The following is a 21,123-nucleotide window of genomic DNA, read 5'->3' as shown; positions in this document are numbered from 1 at the left end:
CCTGAAATATACCCCTCTATGCCCACTGTCTGCCTCCTGCCAGTCATCCAATCCTCTATCCATGCCAATACCTTACCCCTAACACCATGAGTTCTTATTTAACAGCATCCTTTGTGGCACCTTGTCAAAGGTGATGCTCAATCTCCATCTCAAAGCTCATCTACTTTCCATTCTGATTAAAATATTTTCAAAGACTTTCAGAGATCCACTGCATCACTGTTTGTGCGGGTTTTACTCGTTTCAGAGGTATTGTTTATATTTATACATGTGTAAAGGTGTTTTTGTGTCCAAGCTAATCCTTCTGTCCCCAACTGGAGAACAGAAGTTTATTTTTCCCCTACCTTGGGGGAAAAACATATCTGTCCTATTTGGGACCGATGATATAGTTGCTACATTTGCACCTGACCAATGGAGTATGATGTCAAGAATTTTAAAAATCAAAAGAACTGCATAGGTTGGAAATCAGAAACAAAAATAAAAATTGCAGAAAAACTCAGCAAGTCTGGCAAGATCTGTAGAGAGAGAGCACAGTTAACGTTTCAGGTCCAGTGACCCTTCAGAACTCAGAACGCTGCTTTCTCCCCACAAATGTTGTCAGACATGATGAAAATTGTGGATATGTCCCATTCTGGAAGGAAGTATAAAAAGAAGCGTAGAATCTAAATGGCAAACAATTGGAGCGTTCTAGAGATGCAGAGGGATCTGGGTGTCCTAGTTCACAAATAGCTCAAGTTTGGGAGGTGCAGGAAGTAATTAGGAAAGCTCATCAAATGTTGTAATTTACTGCAAGGAGAATGAAACACAAAGCTTAGGGAGGATACACTTCAGTTGTGCAGGATGTTGGTGTGATTGCATCTGAAGTGCTATGTATAGTATTGGTCTCCTTAGTTAAGGCAAGATGTGAATTGTGTTGGAATAAGTTCAGAAAAAGTTTACTGGATTAAACTCTTGAATGGGCAGGTTGGGCAAACTCGATATGTATCCACTGGGAGTGGAGAAGTGCAAGTGATTTCTTGAAAACTTAAGATTCTGGAGGATCTTAAAGTGGATGTAGGAAGGATATTTTCTCTTGAGAGAGAATCTGGAACTGGGAATCAATGTTTTAAAAATAAGTGACTGCCTATTTCAGACAGAGTTGAACATTTTTTTTCTCAGAATCATGAGTTTTTGGAACTCTCTTCCTCAGAAGGCAGTGGAGGTATTCTCTTCAAATATTTTGAAGGCAGAGGTAATAGATTCTTGATAAGCAAGGGGCGAAAGCTTGTCGTAGGTAGGAAGGGATATGGAATAATCAGAACAGCCACAATCTTATTGAATAGCAGAGTAGTCTTGAGGGGCCAAGTGGCCTACTCCTAATTCACGTGTATGTTCTCTGATATCTTCCATCTTAGTTTATATGTCTTGTAATATCTCATAGGGGTAGTGCACTGCAAGTCAAGCCTTACTATTCCCAGAGTTATCACAAAAGTTTAAAGTATTATCAAAGTGTACAAAGCCCACAATTTACATGCTAGATAGACCCAGCTTCTTGTACTTGACAAGAACTATATTACGAATAATAAATTTGAATCGCAAGTAAGCAACGCTGAACTGTTAACATGTACAGTACTTCTAGTTAAAACTCCCAACAGCCTTTTGAAGCCACTAGCTATACAAATACGCGCAGACGAAAATGTGTGCCAAGCGATACAGTTCAATAGCACCAGTCCTCAGGATTCAATGCAGTATTCTTTTTTTTGTTTTCCAAGTCCTTCAGTTGTCTGATCTTTTCCTTTAAATTCTTTAACTACTTTACAGGAGGTACAGACAGACTGGTTCCCAAATTATAAAATCTGAGTAAAAGCAACTGCAAACAGCAACTCGTGGGAGAAAATAAATTGTCTTTCTCCAGGCTTTAGATACAGGATCTGACCTTTCAGCATTCTGAAGGCTTCTGCCAGTGTCACAACCAAAATATTTAAGCTACCAAGGAGCCAATCAGTTAGTTGTTGTCAGGCTGATGGCCTTTGGTTTGTGAAGTTCTGACCAGTTGTGGATGTCAATCAGTAATCTGTTGCTGGTTGAAGTTCCCTTAGTGTACACCCTGGTGCCAGCCCGCCTGCAGACAGCTTCCCCAAACAGCTGCTTGAACAAAGCAACAATATCAATGTTGCACATGTTCAGCTACACGTTGTTAAAAGTACAAGAATTGCTTCCACAGTGCTTGGTTTTAAAACAAAAATACAGTCACTACCTTTAAACATTTTAAAAGACCTGGATCTTGGATGCTTTCTGTAATGTAACGAAGTTAATTTCTTTTGTCTTGTAAATGTAAGTCTTAACTTTTTGTGACTTTTTAGCAATCCATCCTAATATATCATCTTATTACTTGATGCAATGCTCAAACAGCCCAATGAATGAACAAGGTTAGAATAACTAGAAAAAAATTGTGAATTAAACAGATGCCCCTGTGATGCATTCTGATATTTGGCTAATTCTGAAATCCAATTTCACAAGTGAGAAAGTCTGAGTGGGAGGTAATTGTACACACACCCTCCTCCTTTTTTGTTCTATTGACTGTTGCTAATGACCCCATTCAGGATAAACACCTGATTGCTTCTCTGCGCCCTTACTCCTCAATTGACTTTGGCTTTCTTCAAAGCAAGATACCTTCATTGTCAATACCCAGTTAATTAGTCACTTTCAAATTACTTAGCCCTTTTGGTTGATAAACATCAGAGAAGTCGATCTTCCTTAATGTTAAATAAAAACTCAAAATACAGGAAACACTCAGTAGTTCTGTTAGCATCTCACCTACTTTCATAATTTGTTCTGATGAATAGATTTATAGTATTTCTGCGGAAAGAGCAATAAAATTTAGAGCGCATGTTTAAAATTCCTTTTTTATATCCAAGCCAAGAGCCATTCAGAGTTTGTTTGCCTACAATTTAACTTGATTTATTTTGATGAGGTGGCAGAAAATGGAAGTGTACAATGGCGAACACGTACTTCCAAAAGGCATTTGGCTCAGTGCCACAAAACAGGCTTGAATATAAAGTTAAAGGCCATGGAATGAAAGGGACAGTGATAACATGGATGCGAAATTGACAGAGTGACAGAGACAAAGAGGAGAAGTGAAAGGTTGTCTTTTTGAACTGGAGGAAGGTTTACACTGGGCTTCCCCAGGGTTCAGTGGTAGGACATGTGCTTGGGTGTGCAGGACACAATTTTAAAATGTGCAGATGATTTAAAATCTTGAAGTACTGTGAGCTGTGAGGAAGATCGTATTAGACTTTAAGTTGGTGGATTGGGTGGAAAAGTGATAAATTTAATGCAGAGAACTGTGAAATGATTCATTTTTTGATAGGAAGAATGAGGAGACACAAAATAACATTCAGGGTTAAATTCTAAGGTGTGCAGGAATAAAGACACTTGGGGCATATGGGTATAAATTATTGAAGGTGACAAGATTGGTTGAGAAAACAATTAATAAAGCAAATGGGTTCCTGCACTTTAAAAGTAGGGGCATGGAGTTTAAAAACAATGAAGTTTTGTTAAACTGGACAAAACACTGGATTGGCTTCAACTGGAACTATGTTTTTTGAATCCCTACTAGAAAGTATATGAAAGCATTAGAGAGATATGCTGAAAGATCCAAAAGAATGATTTCATGCTGAGAATCTTCAGTTACTTGGATAGTTTGGCTAAGAAGATCTGTTCTCCATGGAGATGAGATTAGAAGCAGATTGAGTAAAGGTGTTCAACGTCATGAGGGGTGTGGGTTGGGAGAAGAATTTTTGGAAGATCGAGGACCAAAGGATACTAGTCAAAGACAAGTAGCAAAAGAAGCAGAACCAACACAAACAGCCTATAAATGTAGAAAATAGGTACACAAGTAGGCCATTCAAGCCTTCAAGCCTGCTCCACCAATCAGTGATCATGGCTGAACATCCAACTCAGTCCCCTGTTCCAACTTTCTCCCAATACCCTTTGATCCCTTTAGCCCCAAAGAATTGTGTACATAACTCCTTCAAAGCATGCAATGTTTTGGCCTCAACGAGACAATTCCACAGGCTCTCCACTCTCTGAGTGAAGAAATTTCTCTTCATCTCTGTCTTAAATGGCCTGCCAGTATCATTCAATTGTTTTGCAGGGTTCTGGGCTTGCTAGTCACTGGGAACATCCTTCCTGTGTTTACCTTTTTTGTAATTCTGTTAGAATTTTATAGGTTTCTATGATTCCCCACCTCCCTCACCCCCTGAACCTCATTCTTCTAAACTCCAATGAATATAGTCCCAACCGATCAAGCCCCTCTTCGTAAGCAAGTCCTACAATTCTAGGAATTAGCTTTTTTTTGCATCATTGAGATTTGAAGTGTTCTACCTGAGAATATAGTAGAAACATTTTTCACCAGGGCTCTCAAATCAGCATTGGATAACTATCTGAAAAGTGGCAAGTTGCAGAACTACACCGAAAAGACAGGGGAGTGAAATTAGCTGAGTTTGACGTGCCAAGAGCCAAGATAGACCTAGATGGTCAAATGGTTTCCTTCTGTGCTGTAACCATTCTATGGATCTGTGCTGCTATCTTAGATGAATGAGCAAAAAAATTGGCAGAGGAATCAATACCAAAAACCTTAACAGACAACTGTGATGCTGGAAATCTAAAACAAGCAGGAATTGCTGAAGAAACTCAGCAGGTCCGGCTGCATCTACAGAGAGACAACAGACTATGCTTTCTCCAGCAATTTCCATTTTTTTACCAAAAAATTTATTTGCCTGTATTAACTATTAAACCTTGGAAAATATTGCTAAACTGTTACATGCAAATGCTTTACCCCTCATTTTACTTTGTAAATGGTAACAGATTGTATGTCTTTGTAAGTGGACACTTGTTTTGAAAGCATCTTCATATTGGGCAGTATAGTTTATAGGGTGAGAGGCAAAGGTTTGTGTCAGCTATTTGAACTGCTTTACCAATGATGGCCGTGCCTTCAGCTGCTGAGCCCTGATTCTGGCATTCCACAGCTTTATCTTCCTTTAAAGGAATACCTTTAAAGCTCCTCTTTGACCAATCTGTTAGTCACATGTAATCACATCTAGATTTGTGACTCATAGTTATACAGCATAACCACGCTGACCATGTTCCCAGACTAAACTAGTCCCACCTGCCTGCACTGGCCCATATCCCTTCAAACCTTTCCCATTTATGAACTTATCCAAATGTCTCTTAAATGTTGTAAGTGTACCTGCATCCACCACTTTCTCTGCCAATTCATTCCAAACACAAACCACTTGGTGTAAAACAAAGATTTCCTCTCATGTCTTTTTAAAATCTTTTTCCTCTTATCTCTAAACTATGTCCCCTAGTTTTGAATTTCCCCCACCTTCGGGAAAAGAACTTTAGTCATTCACTTTATCTGTGCCCATCGTGATTTTATAAACCTCAACCTCCTGAGTGCCAGTGAAAAAAGTCTCCAACTTGATGTGAACCTCTGTTAACTTTAAAGGTACTGTATACATTAAAAATGCTGATGTTGAACTTCTTGCACTTTTTAAAAAAAACTTTACAACTTTGGTTTTCAAGGTATTTGCCGCAACAGCTTCAGAAATGTTTTGTTTCTTGATCTTTGGATTTCAACCAAGACCCTCCTTTGTTGGCATCATAGTTTCTTGTTATATGGATTAGTTTAGTGTGTAATATGGATGAAAGTTAAGTCTTACATTCTATGCTAAACTCTAAGCATGTAACAATAGATTGGACTCCTGTGACCCAATGACAGTATCTCTCCTTTTGAGGCCAGGTTTCAAGTCCCATTGCTCCAGAGCTGTCTCATACATCTTGCTAGGTTAATTGAGAGTAAATGGAAGGGTGTAGAATTAATGTCCCTATCTTTGAGCCAGGAGGCCTGAGTTCAAGTCCCACGTGTTCCAAAGAGTTGTGATAATGTCCTTAATTAGTCTGTTTAGAAAATATTTGCAATAGTAAACTTTGACAATCCCAAGGCTAACCTTTGTGATTTAGAAGGCCATACTGTAATCATGAATTTACTGAAGCAATATTAAATGTAAAGGGACATAAATGGAAGGGCACAATTGTAGTTTCCCTACCTTTGAACCAGGAATTCTGGGTTCAAGTCCCACTTATTCCAGAGGTGTGCAATAACTCACTGAACAGGTTAATGAAAATAACTACAATGATTAAATCTGATCTCTGTTTCTACATTGATCATAGGCATCACAACTTCAACTCTGAAGTACAGACACATTGATGATTGCTCCCATATACTCCTATTTATTCTTGAACAATGCAATCAGGAGGGCAGCTTGGATATCTCAAAAAGCACAGTCCCCTCCCTTCTGGAATTTTAGAAATGCAACGTCTCTTCCTTCTGGGCGGCACGGTGGCACAGTGGTTAGCACTGCTGCCTCACAGCGCCAGAGACCCGGGTTCAATTCCCACCTCTGGCAACTGACTCTGTGGAGTTTGCACATTCTCCCCGTGTCTGCATGGGTTTCCTCCCACAATCCAAAAATGTGCAGGTTAGGTGAATTGGCTGTGCTAAATTGCCCGTCGTGTTAGGTGAAGGGGTAAATGTAGGGGAATGGGTCTGGGTGGGTTGTGCTTCGGCGGGTCAGTGTGGACTTGTTGGGCCGAAGGGCCTATTTCCACAATGTAAGTAATCTAATCTAATCTTCTCTTATTCACCTATCCTTCCATTAAAGAACAAAAACTGGCAATTCAGTTTGTAACAAGAGAACACTCATTGTATACCTACATCATGTTGCGTTAATTCAAATGTAATAATGCAGCTTTTCCCTGTCTGGTTGGTGCTGTGTAACCACAAATCTGTATCCAACAATCTGCTCTCAAAACTATTCACATTTTGACAGCGATGACAAATTCCACCATAGCAGCTAAGGCAATCCACAGAAGTCAAAACCATTTTTTTGTTATTATAAATGTCAATTGTCCATATTTCCTAATGTTAACTGAATCTTTAAAAAAAATCTGCACCTGCATCTTTATCAAAAACTGATCGTTCTTCCTTGGGGCAATACCCTAAATCAGCCACGTTTCATTGTAATATATCCAGGAGTATTTGAGGTATTGTTTACAAACAGAAAGAGTAATGAACAGACACCTGTCTATCTACAGCTTTAGTTAGTTTGTTTATTTAATTTTTGAGCCTGATATTCTAAAACACCCAACATTTAACTTATAGGAAGTATTTCCTGGGTATCCAGGTAAATAATATTCACTGAGTAAATCTCATCTATTCCAACCTTGCAGCACAATCTATAGTCCCTACATCCATGGATACTGTATATGATTTTTGTAGTAAAAAGGTTTACTTTGGGCCCATTTCATATAGTCTGAAGAGCATGCTCAAATGTAGATATTGTGTGACACACTTGTAATACCTACCTCTCTCTCTCCTCTGCCCCCACCCAATATGGGACAGCATTAATCATGAAATTCACTGGTGTAAATTCTGTTCCTCTACTTACATATCTTTTTCTACTTAATTTTAAAAGGTCTTTTGATCAAATTGGCGATCTACTTTCAAGATTATTTCTTATGTTCATTACATTTTCTGTTGGCTTTTAATTATTCTTACTTGGTCGCTTATAGTGACAACGCACCTGTAAATAATGATTTCCTTTACAAAAGTAAAATGCCCTCGCACAGCACTCTGATAATCAACCTGCTGCAAACTCAGCAGTTCACAAAGATGGCAACGAGGAATCGGCAATAAGTGCTGGCCTTGTCAGTGATGCCACATCCTGAGGGCGAATTTAGAAAGACTTGAACACACTGGATTCAAACCTTGTGTTTGGTGGCAGTGGCTGGAAACAGAGGATAGCTCAGCGATCAGAAAATGTAAGCTGCTGAGCAAAGCTACTACTTTAAGTCAATGCTATCAGTGCCTCCAAAGCCAACAGAGACATGCACTTCCCTTACTTGCTCCCCAGTGCAGGAGCTCCAGTGGTGGTGCTGTTGGTCATATATGACCTTGAAGCCATTTTTATACAAGGACAGAAGATTTTTTCTTTGGATGGAGAATGTTTTCAATGCTTCAAAACCATTTCAAAAAGACTGACAGAGATATTAACCAGAATTGAGTGAATGCAGCTGTCAGGAAAGATTGAACCAGCTGACTTTTGATCTGGTGCATGTTTAGGAACTGTTTCCACTTTACAGCTGAGTCCAGAACAAGGAAGCACAAATATAAAGATCAAGCAACAGATCAAGTATAACATCTTGAAGGAATTACTTTACATGTGATGCGAATGTGGACCTTGCTGCCATTGAAACTGATTGAAGCATTGACACACAATGGGAGTCTCAATATGCATGAAATATTTTCAAGAGACCATTAGATGTAGTTCTTAGGGTTAAAATGATCGAAGGATATGAGGCAAAAGCAGGAACAGCGTGCTGAGTGGGGTGATCAGCCATATCATATTGAATGGCTGAGCAAACAAGAAGGGCTGAATGGCCTACTCCTATTTTCTATGTTTCTTTGTGAAGATAAGAGTTATTTAGTGTGTGTGGAGATCTGTGTTGGATATAAAAATGCCTAACTGTACTAGATAAAAGGGTAAAATTCTTTTGAGTGAGCAAATTCTGACTGATTGCAGAACAAGATAAAGTATTTTTAATAATATGCAAGAAATGCCCTGTAGAATAGCTTGTGCCACCTGCTACCAAGGCAAGAAATAGGTAGAGAGAGGAGTTGAACATGTGACTACAGGGATGGTGCAGGAGGGAGGGTTTTGGATTCCTGAATAATTGGGGCTCTTTCTGGGGAAGGTGGGTCCTCTACAAACTGGGCGGTCTTCACATGAACTAGATGGGTACCAATATCCTTGGGGGGAAAATTTGCTAATGCTCTTTGGGTGGGTTTAAACTAATTCAGCAGGGGATGGGAACCTAAATTGGAGTTCAAGTAAACAGGAGGTTGAGAGTAGTGCAGTCAGAATAAAGGTGTCGAGGTCGCAAGACAGCACCAGCAAGCAGGAAGGTGGTTTCGGAGACATGGGTAGTTCCAGAGATGGAACAGGATAGCAAAGACGATCTTCAATAGGAGCGAGAGTGACAAGGTAGTTGTTATGGGGTCTTTAACTTTCCAAATATTGACTGGGAATATTATAGTTCAAGTACTTTAGATGGGTCAGTTTTTGTCCAATGTGTGCAGGAGGGTTTCCTGACATAATGTCATTGGGCCAACAAGGGGTGAGGCCACATTAGATTTGGTACTGGGTAATGAACCCGGCCAGGTGTTAGATTTGGAGGTAGGTGAGCACTTTGGTGCGATAGGGTTAGGGTTATCCTGAATGGTTGCAGGGTCCCAAGGCAGAATGAGAGGAGTTCTTCCTCCAGGCAACGGGTGGTAACAGTTTTGTGGTGGAGGAGGCCCAGGACCTGCATGTCCTTGATGGAATGGGAAGGGGAGTTGAAGTGTTCAGCCACGGGGCAGTGGGGTTGGTGGGTGCGGGTGTCCCAGAGATGTTCTCTGAAACAATCTGAAAGAAGGCGTCCTGTCTCCTCTATGTAGAGGAGACCACATCAGGTGCAATAGATATAGTAGATGACATTAGTAGAGGTACACGTAAACTTCTGACGGATGTGGAAGAATCGTTTTGGGTCCTGGATAGAGGTGAGGGGAGTGGTGTGGGTGCAGGATTTGCAATACCTGCGGTGGCAGGGGAAGGTGCCAGGAGTGGGCTAGTGCAAAGTACTGGGCTAATAATAAGATTTTCGGTCATATGGATGAGCAGTGAGATATGTGTTCAAGTACCTAGATCCTTGAAAGTTGTCACCCAGGTTGTTAAGAAAGCTCACGGTGTGTTAGCTTTTATTGGTAGAGGGATTGAGTTTCAAGACCAAGGTCATGCTACAGCTGTACAACACTCTGGTGCGGGGCCACACTTGGAGTATTGTGTACAGTTCTGGTCACCGCATTATAAGAAGGATGTGGAAGCTTTAGAAAGGAGGAGATTTACTCAGACGTTGCTTGGTATGGAGGGAAGATCTTATAAAGAAAGGCTAAGGGACTTGAGGCTGGTTTTATTCGAGAGAAGAAGGTTGAGAGGTGACTTAAGAGAGACGTACAAGATAATCAGAGGATTAATTGGGTGGACAGGGAGAGCCTTTTTCCTCGGATGACAATGGCTAGCACGAGGGGGAATGGCTTTAAATTGAGGGGTGGTAGATATAGGACAGATGTCAGAGGTGGTTTCTTTACTCAGAGTAGGAGCATGGAATGCACTGCCTGCAACAGTTGTAGACTCACCAACTTTAAGGGCATTTAAGTGGTCATGAGATAGACATATGAATGAAATGGAAAAGTGTAGGATGGGTATCAGATTGATTTCATAGGATGGCCCAACAGCAAGGGTTGAAGGGCCTGTACTGCGCTGTAATGTTCTATGTTCTAATTCTCTAACAGTAATTTTAAAAGATCAGTTAGTTGCACATTATTCACTTTGGCTTTCTGCAATCTCACAAAGACCTTCATCCCTTGACTGGGGTGGATTATCTGACTCGGGTGGATTATCATGTATTCTCCTCACAGTTGGCTGTCCAAAGAAATTAATCACTTTTTTTTTACCCCTGCTACACAACAAGCAAACTGTGAACCTCACCAACAGATCCATCATAGAGCCATGTGTGTGTGACCTGTAGTCCAGCAAGATTGTCATCGCACCAGCACTTTTCTCCATTTTCTATACTAGCGGAAGCAATCCCTTGACTTTTGCCCTGACAAGCCTCTTCAGAATCTTGTAGGTCTCCATGAGATCGCCCCTCATTCTTCTAAACTCCAGACATTATTGACCCACTTTACCCATTCCTTTATATAGGACAGTTTTGTTTTTTTTTAAATCTCAGAAAAGATGTCACTGCCCTAGAGGGGGTTCAACACAGGTTCATAAGACTTGTTCTTTGGCTGAGCGCACTACCCTGTAAAGAGAGTTTGAGTAAATCTGGTCTTTTGGATTTTGAGGAATGAGAAGTGATCTCAAAGAATAGATGCAGGTAAAATGTTTTCCCTAAAACTCTCTTAGAAATAAGAGAGTGTCATAATAGGTCTAATATGGGAGTTTTTGTTACTCCAAGGTTTGTGAATCTTTGAAATCCTCTGCCATAGTGGGTTGTGGGAGCTCAGCCTTTGAGTTAAGATAGAGGTTGACAAATTTCTGATTACCAGTGGCATACAGGGTTATTGGATGGGCTGTGTAAAACGTTTGATCAGCCATCATCATATTGAACTTCAGGGTGGACTTGATAAGCAAAATGGACTGCTTCTGTTCCCATGTTCCTGTCCCTTCATCCCAGGAACCAGTTTAGTGAACCATCATGTTGCTGAACAAAGAGATTTTTGAGTGCAGGTTCATAGCACCTTGAAAGTAGAGTCGCAGGTAGGTAGGATAGTAAAGAAGGCATTTGGTATACTTTCCTTTATTGGTCAGAGTATTGAGTACAGGAGTTGGAAGATCATGTTGCGGCTGTACAGGACATTGGTTAGGCCACTGTTGAAATATTGCAATTCTGGTCTCCTTCCTATCGGAAAGATGTTGTGAAACTGGAAAGAGTTCAGAAAAGATTTACAAGGATGTTGCCAGGGTTGGAGGATCTGTGCTACAGGGAGAGGCTGAACAGGCTGGGGCTGTTTTCCCTGGAGTGTCGGAGGCTGAGGGGTGACCTTATAGAGGTTTACAAAACTGAGGGGCATGGATAGGATAAATAGACAAAGTCTTTTCCCTGGGGTCAGGGAGTCCAGAACTAGAGGGCATAGGTTTAGGGTGAGAGGGGAAAGATATAAAAGAGACCTAAGGGGCAACTTTTTCACACAGAGGATGGTATGTGTATGGAATGAGCTGCCAGAGGAAGTGGTGGAGGCTGGTACAATTATAACATTTAAGAGGCATTTGGATGGTTATATGAATAGGAAGGGTTTGGAGGAATATGGGCTGGGTGCTGGAAGATGGGGCTAGATTGGGTTGGGATATCTGGTCGGCATAAATGGGTTGGACCGAAGGGCCTGTTTCCATGCTGTACACATCTCTATGACGCGTGGAGATCAAAACTGCATGCAGTATTCCAAATGAGGTCTCACCAAAATGTGCCAGTTGTACCATGAATTCAGCTTGCAATAAAAGCCAATGTGCCATTTGTCTTCGTTGTTGGTGGTACCTGCTGTCCAATATTTCTATATTCCTTGTACAAGCACACCATATCTCTTTGAACAGTATTACTTCAACATTTCTCAAGTTTAAAAAAAAGTGATTTTCCATTCTTGAGAGCACAGTAAATAGTTTTACCTTACTGTGCAATTCCATCCTGATTGGCATTTTTTTAGATTAGATTAGATACAGTATGGAAACAGGCCCTTCAGCCCAACAAGTCCACACCAACCCGCTGAAGCGCAACCCACTCAGACCCCATTCCCCTACATTTACCCCTTCACCTCACACTACAAGCAATTTAGCTCAGCCAATTCACCTAACCTTTACAAATTTGGACTGTGGGAGGAAACCGGAGCACCCGGAGGAAACCCACGCAGACACGGGGAGAATGTGCAAACTCCACACAGTCAGTCGCCTGAGGCAGGAATTGAACCTGGGTCGCTGGTGCTGTGAGGCAGCAGTGCCAACCACTGTGCCACCGTGCCACCCACAAACATTGTGCCCCGTGTGAGGATCGAACTCACGACCTTCAGATTATGAGACTGACACGCTGCTTACTGCGCTAACGAGGCTATCTACAGCAAATGATTGCAATAGTTCCAGAAGGCAGCTCACCACCACCTTCTCCAGGGGCAGTTAGGGATGGGTAATAAATGCTGGCCAGCCAGCCACACCCATGTCAGCAAACTTAGATAAATTATTCTCTGTCTAAATCGTTGATATAGATTCAAAATCCATGGCTCCAGCTGATCCTTGTGGCACACAACTGTTCATCCATCTTGAAAATGTCCCATTTATGCCCACACTATGCTTTCATGTTGTCTATATTACCTCCACTTCATGAACCCTTACCAATTAAATTTTTGTGTAGCACAATATTAAACATCTTTTGGAAATCCAGCCAAACTAGTGCTTGTTCCCTGTTAATCGATCCTACTAGATAAGTCTTTGGGGGAAAAAAATCACCAATATATCTGTCAGGCAGACTTCTCTTTAGCAAACTGTGCTATTTGCTTCAGTCATACTCAATGCATTGTTAAAACATCCTCAATTAGTCCAGATTTTTCACATTGACTGATATAGGCCAGTTAGCCTGACAGTTCTCAGTTTCCCCTCTCCTTTTTTGAAAAGAGGTGCAACATTTGCCATCTTCCATGCTGATGGTGTTATCAGCTTAGCGTACGTTCAGACTGCTTATCTAAAGCATGCACAGATAGTTAAACTTTAATGTTTTAAGACAGCAAACATATGGAAAGTATTATAAGTTGATAACTTTATTGGTTAAATAAGGAAAGTGCCTCTTAGCTGTTAAATTGAACGTATTGGATCGGAAAATGCTGATATCTGATTTTCTTATTCATGTGCAATGCAAAGTAAAGTGTTGCTCATTTTCTTTCAACTAGGTTCTATATGGTGCTGATCCAAGGCCTGCAGATAAATGATTACATTTGCCGCCCAGTTTTGGCTAGTATCATCCTGAACTCTCCGGCTTTGTTTTGCTCTGATCTGAAAGGCATCGATGTTTTAGTCCCCTATTTCATTTCTGCATTAGAGACAATATTGCCTGACCGGTAAGTTTACCTACTGTTCTTAAGGTAAGTTTACCTACTGTTCGAATTGTTCTGTTAACCAATTTTCTTCCTTATTCTGTAATTCCAGTAGCATAGAATATCCAATGGGACCTTGTCCAATGAGTAGTTAAAAATTTGAGAGCCTCATTTGAGTGTTGTCTATCTATTTGACCATATGACATCACCCTAAGTTCTAAACTTCCAGCTCAGCACTGTCCCCATGACTTGTCCGGACTTGTCCTACCTGCCTATCTCCTTTTCCACCTATCCACTCCACCCTCTCCTCCCTGACCTATCACCTTCATCCCGTCCCCCACTCACCCATTGTACTCTATGCTACTTTCTCCCCACCCCCACCCTCCTCTAGCTTATCTCTCCACGCTTCAGGCTCACTGCCTTTATTCCTGATGAAGGGCTTTTACCCGAAACGTCGATTTTGAAGCTTCTTGGATGCTGCCTGAACTGCTGTGCTCTTCCAGCACCACTAATCCAGAATCTGGTTTCCAGCATCTGCAGTCATTGTTTTTACCTGTATGACATCACAACCAAGTTTAATCTGCTGTTGTGAACACTGACTTTCTCCAGGGATCACTGGTTTCATAAGTAGAAAGAACCTTGGCCACAGGCTCCTTTAGTAGTACCCTGACACAGGTGACCTACCTGCCTAAACCAGCGGGACACCTTTATGGGTTCTAATAGCATTGTCTGTGTTTGTAAATGGAAGACGAATAATCTTTTGTGTTTTCTCTTTCTTTCTCTATTGTCAGAATGTAGACATTTCTAAATCTGCTTCCTGTTTGACGCAACAGGCAATATCGCTAGCCTGCTAATGCAGAAACTCAGCTCTGGGGATCTTGGTTCAAATCCATGGCAGATGGTGGAATTTCAATTCAATAAAGCATGTGCAATTAGGGGTCTAATGACGGCTATGAGCCCAATGTTGATTGTTGGAAATACCCATCTGATTCACTAAGACCTTTAGGGAAGGAAATCTGTCATCTTTACCTTGTCTAGACTCCATGTGACTCGTGACCCACAACAATGTGGTTGACTAAACTGACCTCTGGGCAATTAGGATGGGCAATAAATGCTGGACTAACCAGTGATTTTCACATCCTGTGAATACATATTTTTTAAAATACTCAATTTTTGAGATGCAATATACAAATGAATGCGTAAAGAGCAGAATGTTATTGGTCAAACATGAATCAGGAAACTGGATAATAACTTGACTCAGCCAGTCATGAGCACAACAGAGGACAGGCTAGTGGTACACTTTCTGTATCCTTAACGCCTCTCTGGAACCCAACAGGCATTACTCCAGGGTAGGATGGAATACGGTCTCTATTTGGCTGGATCAGTGCAGCTACAGTATTATTCAAGTTTGAAACCATACGGAAGAAAGCATCAGCTTGATAATATATCAGAGACGACAAAAACTGCAGATGCTGGAATCCAAAGTAGACAAGCAGGAGGCTGGAAGGTCACAGCAAGCCAGGCAGCATTGGAAGGTGGAGAAGTCGACGTTTCGGGTGTAACTCTTCTTCAAGAATGGAGGTGGGGGTTGGGGAAGCTACAGATATGAGAGGGTGGTTTTGGGTTGGGAGAGGGGTGGAATGGTGAGGTAAGTGATAGGTGAATGCAGGAGGTGGGTCTGACCTGATTGGTATATCATGCATTGTTCTAAATAGCCAGCACTTCCAGGTACTACAAAGGCAGTATGGCAGTATCATGTATCATCTGCAAGATGTACTATCACAATTCCCAACGGACTCATTGACATCCCCTTTGAAACCACGAAACATTTGGGGAGTAGATGCATCAGAACGCCACAAACTCAACATTCCCCTCTAGGTCACACAGAGGACATAATGTTGACCATTCATACATGATCATTATCAAAATCCTCGAATTTCGGACACTATGGAAGCACCTACACCCACAGCAGTTTAAGAAGGTAGCTCCCCACCACCTTCTCAAGGAAATGAAAAGGACTATCTCTTTTTTAATATGCAAATCCTGATTGCATTTGTTCAACTGCAATGTAACTCAATAATTTACGGGACTACTTTCTACTCCCCACTTCATAAAACTGCTTGATGTTGCATAGATTGGATGATTAGATAATGGCATGTTTCTGTGCTGCTCAATTCTATTTTAACTTGGATATTAAAATAATGCAGATTTTAAATTGTTTAATCAAGGCCAATCTTCCCTTTGTTGTGTTTGGTTTTAAAGATTTACAATTTTAGAATCTACCTTGTCAGAAACACTACAATATATCCTGTAGAGACTGGTTTAAGTGATTATTTCAAACCTAGCTATTGACTCTAAACTGGGAAATGTGGCAAACAGAATGGTAATGGCAGACTGAAGGAGGGCATAGACTGGTGAAATGGGAATACAAGTAGCAGATTAATTTGAATTCAAAGAAGTGTGAAGTGATTGGGCATTTGTTGACTAGAGCATTGGTGCATGGGGGTACCAGTTGATCTGCTGTTGGATCTCTTTGTCACTAGTGACTTTTGGAATATTCATTATGTCAGATTGATGTAAGATTTGTTTTGGCAATAGTTATGGACAGACCAACTCCTTGCACAGTCAATTAAAGAGATTAAGATGGCTTGCAAATCCCCATGCAGGGTAAGTGATGACATTGCAGTCATCCAAATACAAAAGTACTAGTGTACAGATCAGTGGCTCATTGCAAGGAAAAGGAGCCCAGGAATGGCACTGTGTATCAGTGACAGAGTATGAGTGACATACCACCAGCGAAGCCCCTGCATCCTCCGAATTCGTTGAATAAATATTAATATACTTGAAATCGGATCTACAAGCATTCCAGCCTCTTGCTAGCTCACACATTGTATTGTGAATAATGAACACTGAATATCTAATTAACAGGTATCAGAGAAGGAGTCAATGCATTTAATACTGACTCAAAATGTAGACATAGCTTCATTTGTACAGCAGTGTCGAAATATGTTTTGAAAAATCCAGTGTCTGAGCAATTGATTGTATTGTGTTTTTATTCCACCCCCTCTTTTGTAGAGAACTCTCAAAGTTCAAAGCATATGTAAATCCCACTGAACTTAGAAGAGCATCTATCCACATTCTGCTGTCAATGCTGCCTCTTCCCCATCACTTTGGGACAGTTAAAGCAGAGGTATGGTTCTTTATGCTTAAATGTTGTGAAGACTCCCTACTGGGTAGTGAAGAAAATAAAATGCCAACACAGATTTACTTCCTGATGAGTGGTACACAACAGGCTTTGAATTTTATTGGAGAGAAATGTTGCTTTTGAAATGTTTAACTTGTCTTTACTTCAGTTAAGTTGCCTGTAGAACCAACTTTAAGCAATAAGGAATTTCTAACAATGCAACATGACATTGAACCTCATGCAGAAGCTTCAGTTCTTGGGCAGAAAGGTTGCGTTAATTTTATACAAATTATGTTTATTGTTATATTCTTTTACCTTTTTAATGATTCCAGTTTGTACAGATCAGAAAGTTCCCAACTTTGATCCTCAGGCTTTGTTGCAGTAATTGACCTCAGCCAGACAGCGATTAGGAACCTGTAATTGCTCCTAGTTATGAAATAGAGACAGATTTCTGCTTCTGATTAACATAATCTCTGTTCTTTTTAAAAAAAGTATGGATGGGTAGGGCAGGACTGTCCTTGGCTGCAGTCTTCCCACAGAATGAAAGCTCGCAAAAACACTCTGACTGTTGGGGGGGAAAATATCTGACATTCCAGGAAGGTCAGTCAAGTTGCAGCCAGTGCGAAAAAGGCAGTGATAAAAATTCTGGAAAGGCAAGTTAAAATAAATAAAATTAATAGGATTGTTAGCAGAGCCCACATGCTTTTCTTTTTTTTTCTGTCTAGGTACTTTTGGAAGGAAAGTTCAGTAACGAAGATTCTTCATTACATGACAAGGCAGTTACCTTCCTCTCTCTGAAACTGCGGCTTGTCAATGTGTTAATTGGTGCCCTACAGACTGAAACCGATCCGAACAATACACAGATGATTTTAGGTTGGTAGGGATCCTATTTGGCTCATTACCAGATTTATAGCTGCTAAATATTTTAATCAGTTATCAAAAACATGTTTTCCTTTCAGGTGCCATGTTAAATATTGTTCAAGATTCTGCACTTTTAGAAGCAATTGGTTCTCAGACAGAGCTGGTGAGTTAATGAACAGCTGTGGTACATTTGAAACCTTTGAACGAGGCTTTTGTAGATGATAAAGTTTTCTTCTATAATTGCAAAATTTCTCCTTACTGAACATAACATTCCATCCTTTGGGACATTTGCATTCTCATCAGTTTAAATGCTTAAACCGGAAATGTTTGCATCTCTTGAATTCTGTGCTGTATATTTACAGAGTGTTGGTGATAGCACTCATGTGTCACTCAAGAGTCACAGTCGAAACAGCAGTGGTATCAGTATGACCAGCACGGGTAGCTCAGAGGCCACAACACCAGACAGTGAAAGACCAGCACAGGCTCTTCTGCGGGATTATGGTGAGATATGTGTGATATTACAAACTTATTCTGATTTTCCTGTTCACCTTGATGAACTCAGTCCTGTTAAAAGCAAGCTGTTGGTTACTCTGGTATGTAATTATTTTGAGTATATTCTGTTACAAGTATAGAGCACCCAATTACTGTGCTGTAGTTTCTAAGCAGTTATGGGAATAACTTTGTCAGCAAATTCCCTAAGCAACAGTTGTATTCAGGCATTATTTTGTGAAGTACCAACGGTCCAAGTGCTAACCAAGCACCCGGCCTTTGATACAAGGCTTAGAGGATTAATAAAAGTATGGGATTGCAATAACTGAAGGCAAGCAAAGAGATGTCAAAAGTCCAAACAATATAGTTTCAATAATCCATTCAGATCTTTACACACCTGTCATTTTTGTTGTCTTTTGATGGATGGGCTGAATGATGCTCATTGTTAGGAACAATACTGGATGAGGCTCCTGGAAATAACTGTTCCACTGACCACAAAGCTGAATTTTAGTCAGGCAAATTTCAGTATGCGGAAGGAGTTGCCTACTTATCTATCTTCTGTCATATTAAGAGGACAAAGCTGAAACGGAAGCTCTTTGCTTGATTCAGTTGCTCGATCCTTGGTAAAATCAAAGGTGTGATCCAGAACATACTGATAGGGTTGATAGTTCTGTGTCAGACAAGATGAGACCAAGTCCTATGCTAGAGGATTACATCAGTGCATTGTTGAGGATTTGTTGTAGTTTGTAGCTGAGAGATTAACTGTGGTGCCACCTATCCCCACTAGGAATATAAAAGCTGCCAATGCACTATTCAACGCAACAAAAGGAAAGTTCTCATGTCTTGTCTGTTAATTGGGTGCTGCATTTCCTACACTGTCACAGAGATGATGTTTTGGGAGGGATATCTTTCTGTGAATTATTTTGGATTGTCCTGAGATAATGAGACATGTTCCACTGGAAGGACTCCCTATCTAGTGTAGATTTAAATTCACTGGAAAAGAACAGTGTCAGTACATTATGTACTGTTTTATGAAGTACACTCTAAATAGATTTAAGGAGAGATGCTCCAATATCATCACTGAATTCAGTCCCTCCTGGTGTAGCTCCAGGTTTTCTGTTTGTGGAATGATTGTTTTTAAAGAAACCTTTTTACAACAACTAGTCATGTATTGATGCTCACAAGTGTGGGGATTGTCAGAATTACAACAAAGCATGTAGCTGCATCCCCAAGGACAATCGCTAATACTCTCTGGCCCAGTTGGCGTGATTCATATATCTAATTTTATTTTGTTTTCCTGAAATTCGCAAGTTGTTCAACCTTTTCAAATGAAGTCAATTGGAAGAAAAATGTCTGTTGTCTAAGTGTGTGATTTTGATCATCGAAGAGAATGGTTTAATTTTTAAATGTTTAAGTTGTCTTTGCTTCAGTATTATAGGGCCAACTGCATTGCCTGTAAAACTAACTTAAAGCAATGGGGAATTTCTAACAATTCAGCATGGCGTTGAACTGCATGCAGAAGCTTCATAATTACAATAAGTTCTTGGGCAGTAAGGTTGTGTGTAATCAGATGTGCAAAGCAGAATCACAATAAAAGAATTAACTTGAACAGTTGCAATGTATTGCATAGAGTTTGAAACCTGGTGATCTTGTGTCAGATCCTGCTCCTTAGGAACTTTATATGTAGCTCCACATTATGTACGTGGCTTTAACATATCTTTATGGTTTCAGAGAGATGGTGCACCGAGTTCTTTGCATGAAGCTGATTTACTTGTCAGTGCGAGAGGCACTTGCAGCTTGCTGCACTATTTGGGCCTTGTGGGCATTAAACTGTAATACAATGAAGAATAGAAATGGGGCCCAAGGGGTTCTGCAGTTCTGTTGGCAAATTGCTATGGATTTATTTAATTTGGAAAAGCATTTATGTGGATTCAACAGTAATTAAATCTTCCAGGGTGCCTCTGAGCTGTTGTAAGTTTGAGATTTGATGCACATTCATTGTGGTCTCTCAGTCATTTAAAGAATGCTACAAACTGAATCACTTCCGTAAATGTAGTGTCATTGTTGACAAAGCACAGCTGTAAATGTTTTATCTCAGAAGGACATTTTTAGAAATTGCAGCTGATGACTTTCAAAATTTTTTGCTTTAAATTTTCACCAAATCCTGAGAGGTATTGAGTTGAATATATATCAGTATGTTTCATTTTTTTTTAAAGAAAGCTGCAGTTTAGAAATGATTCTGTGAAGAGAGAGATTGAAAGAAAATGTGTCAATTGTTGTATAATCAAGTTTTGAGAAGATTTATTGGTCAGGTTGAGGTGCTGGATATAGGTTTACTCGCTGAGCTGGAAGATTCGTTTTCAGACATTTTGTCACCATACTAGGTAACATCTTCAGTGAGTCTCTGGTGAAACACTGGTGTTGTGACCTGCTTTCTATTTGTGTGTTTAGGTTTCCTTGGGTTGGTAGTGTCACTTCCTGTGGTGATGTAATTTCCTATTCTTTTTCTCAAAGGGTGGTAAATGGGGTCCAAGTCAATGTGTTTGTTTTTAATTCCAGTTGGAATGCCATACTTCTAGGAATTCTTGTGTGTGTTTCTGTTTGACTTGTCCTAGGATGGATGTGTTGTTCCAGTCAAAGTGGTGTCCTTCTTCATCTATATGTAAGGATACTAGTGAGAGAGGGTCATGTCTTTTTGTCTAGTTGATGTTAGAACATTTTTGAAGTCTGTGTTGGAGTGACCTTGCTTATCATAGTATGGAACTGTCCCACAGAGGTAAATCATTTGAGCATTTAGGATTATGTTTAAAACTGGTTTATGCTGAATGTTTTTTCATTATCAATAACAAAAGCAAATGCATTGTATCCA

General features: G+C 40.4%; 1 protein-coding gene and 1 non-coding gene across 12 annotated transcripts in view; one reads left to right on the top strand and one right to left on the bottom strand.

The window, feature by feature from the left end:
* Window positions 1-21,123, top strand: part of ralgapb (Ral GTPase activating protein non-catalytic subunit beta) — a 132,587-nt gene that overhangs the window by 56,763 nt on the left and 54,701 nt on the right. For all 11 annotated transcript variants that reach the window (XR_011954539.1, XM_072556120.1, XM_072556119.1 and 8 more), the window contains 5 exons: window positions 13,577-13,744; window positions 16,796-16,910; window positions 17,630-17,777; window positions 17,864-17,928; window positions 18,128-18,266. Coding sequence is in view for 10 of the 11 variants with exons in the window: in XM_072556120.1 (XP_072412221.1) it covers window positions 13,577-13,744; window positions 16,796-16,910; window positions 17,630-17,777; window positions 17,864-17,928; window positions 18,128-18,266 (635 nt within the window). In the remaining variant the exon portion in view is untranslated. The remainder of the gene's footprint in view (window positions 1-13,576; window positions 13,745-16,795; window positions 16,911-17,629; window positions 17,778-17,863; window positions 17,929-18,127; window positions 18,267-21,123) is intronic.
* On the bottom strand, window positions 12,673-12,745 carry trnam-cau (transfer RNA methionine (anticodon CAU)). The gene has a single exon. It is a non-coding gene; the product is annotated as a tRNA-Met (tRNA).

Source organism: Chiloscyllium punctatum, chromosome 37, assembly GCF_047496795.1.
Source record: "Chiloscyllium punctatum isolate Juve2018m chromosome 37, sChiPun1.3, whole genome shotgun sequence".
NCBI lineage: Eukaryota > Metazoa > Chordata > Chondrichthyes > Orectolobiformes > Hemiscylliidae > Chiloscyllium > Chiloscyllium punctatum.
Note: the sequence above shows the minus strand (reverse complement) of the source record. Positions and strands in the feature narration are given on the sequence as shown.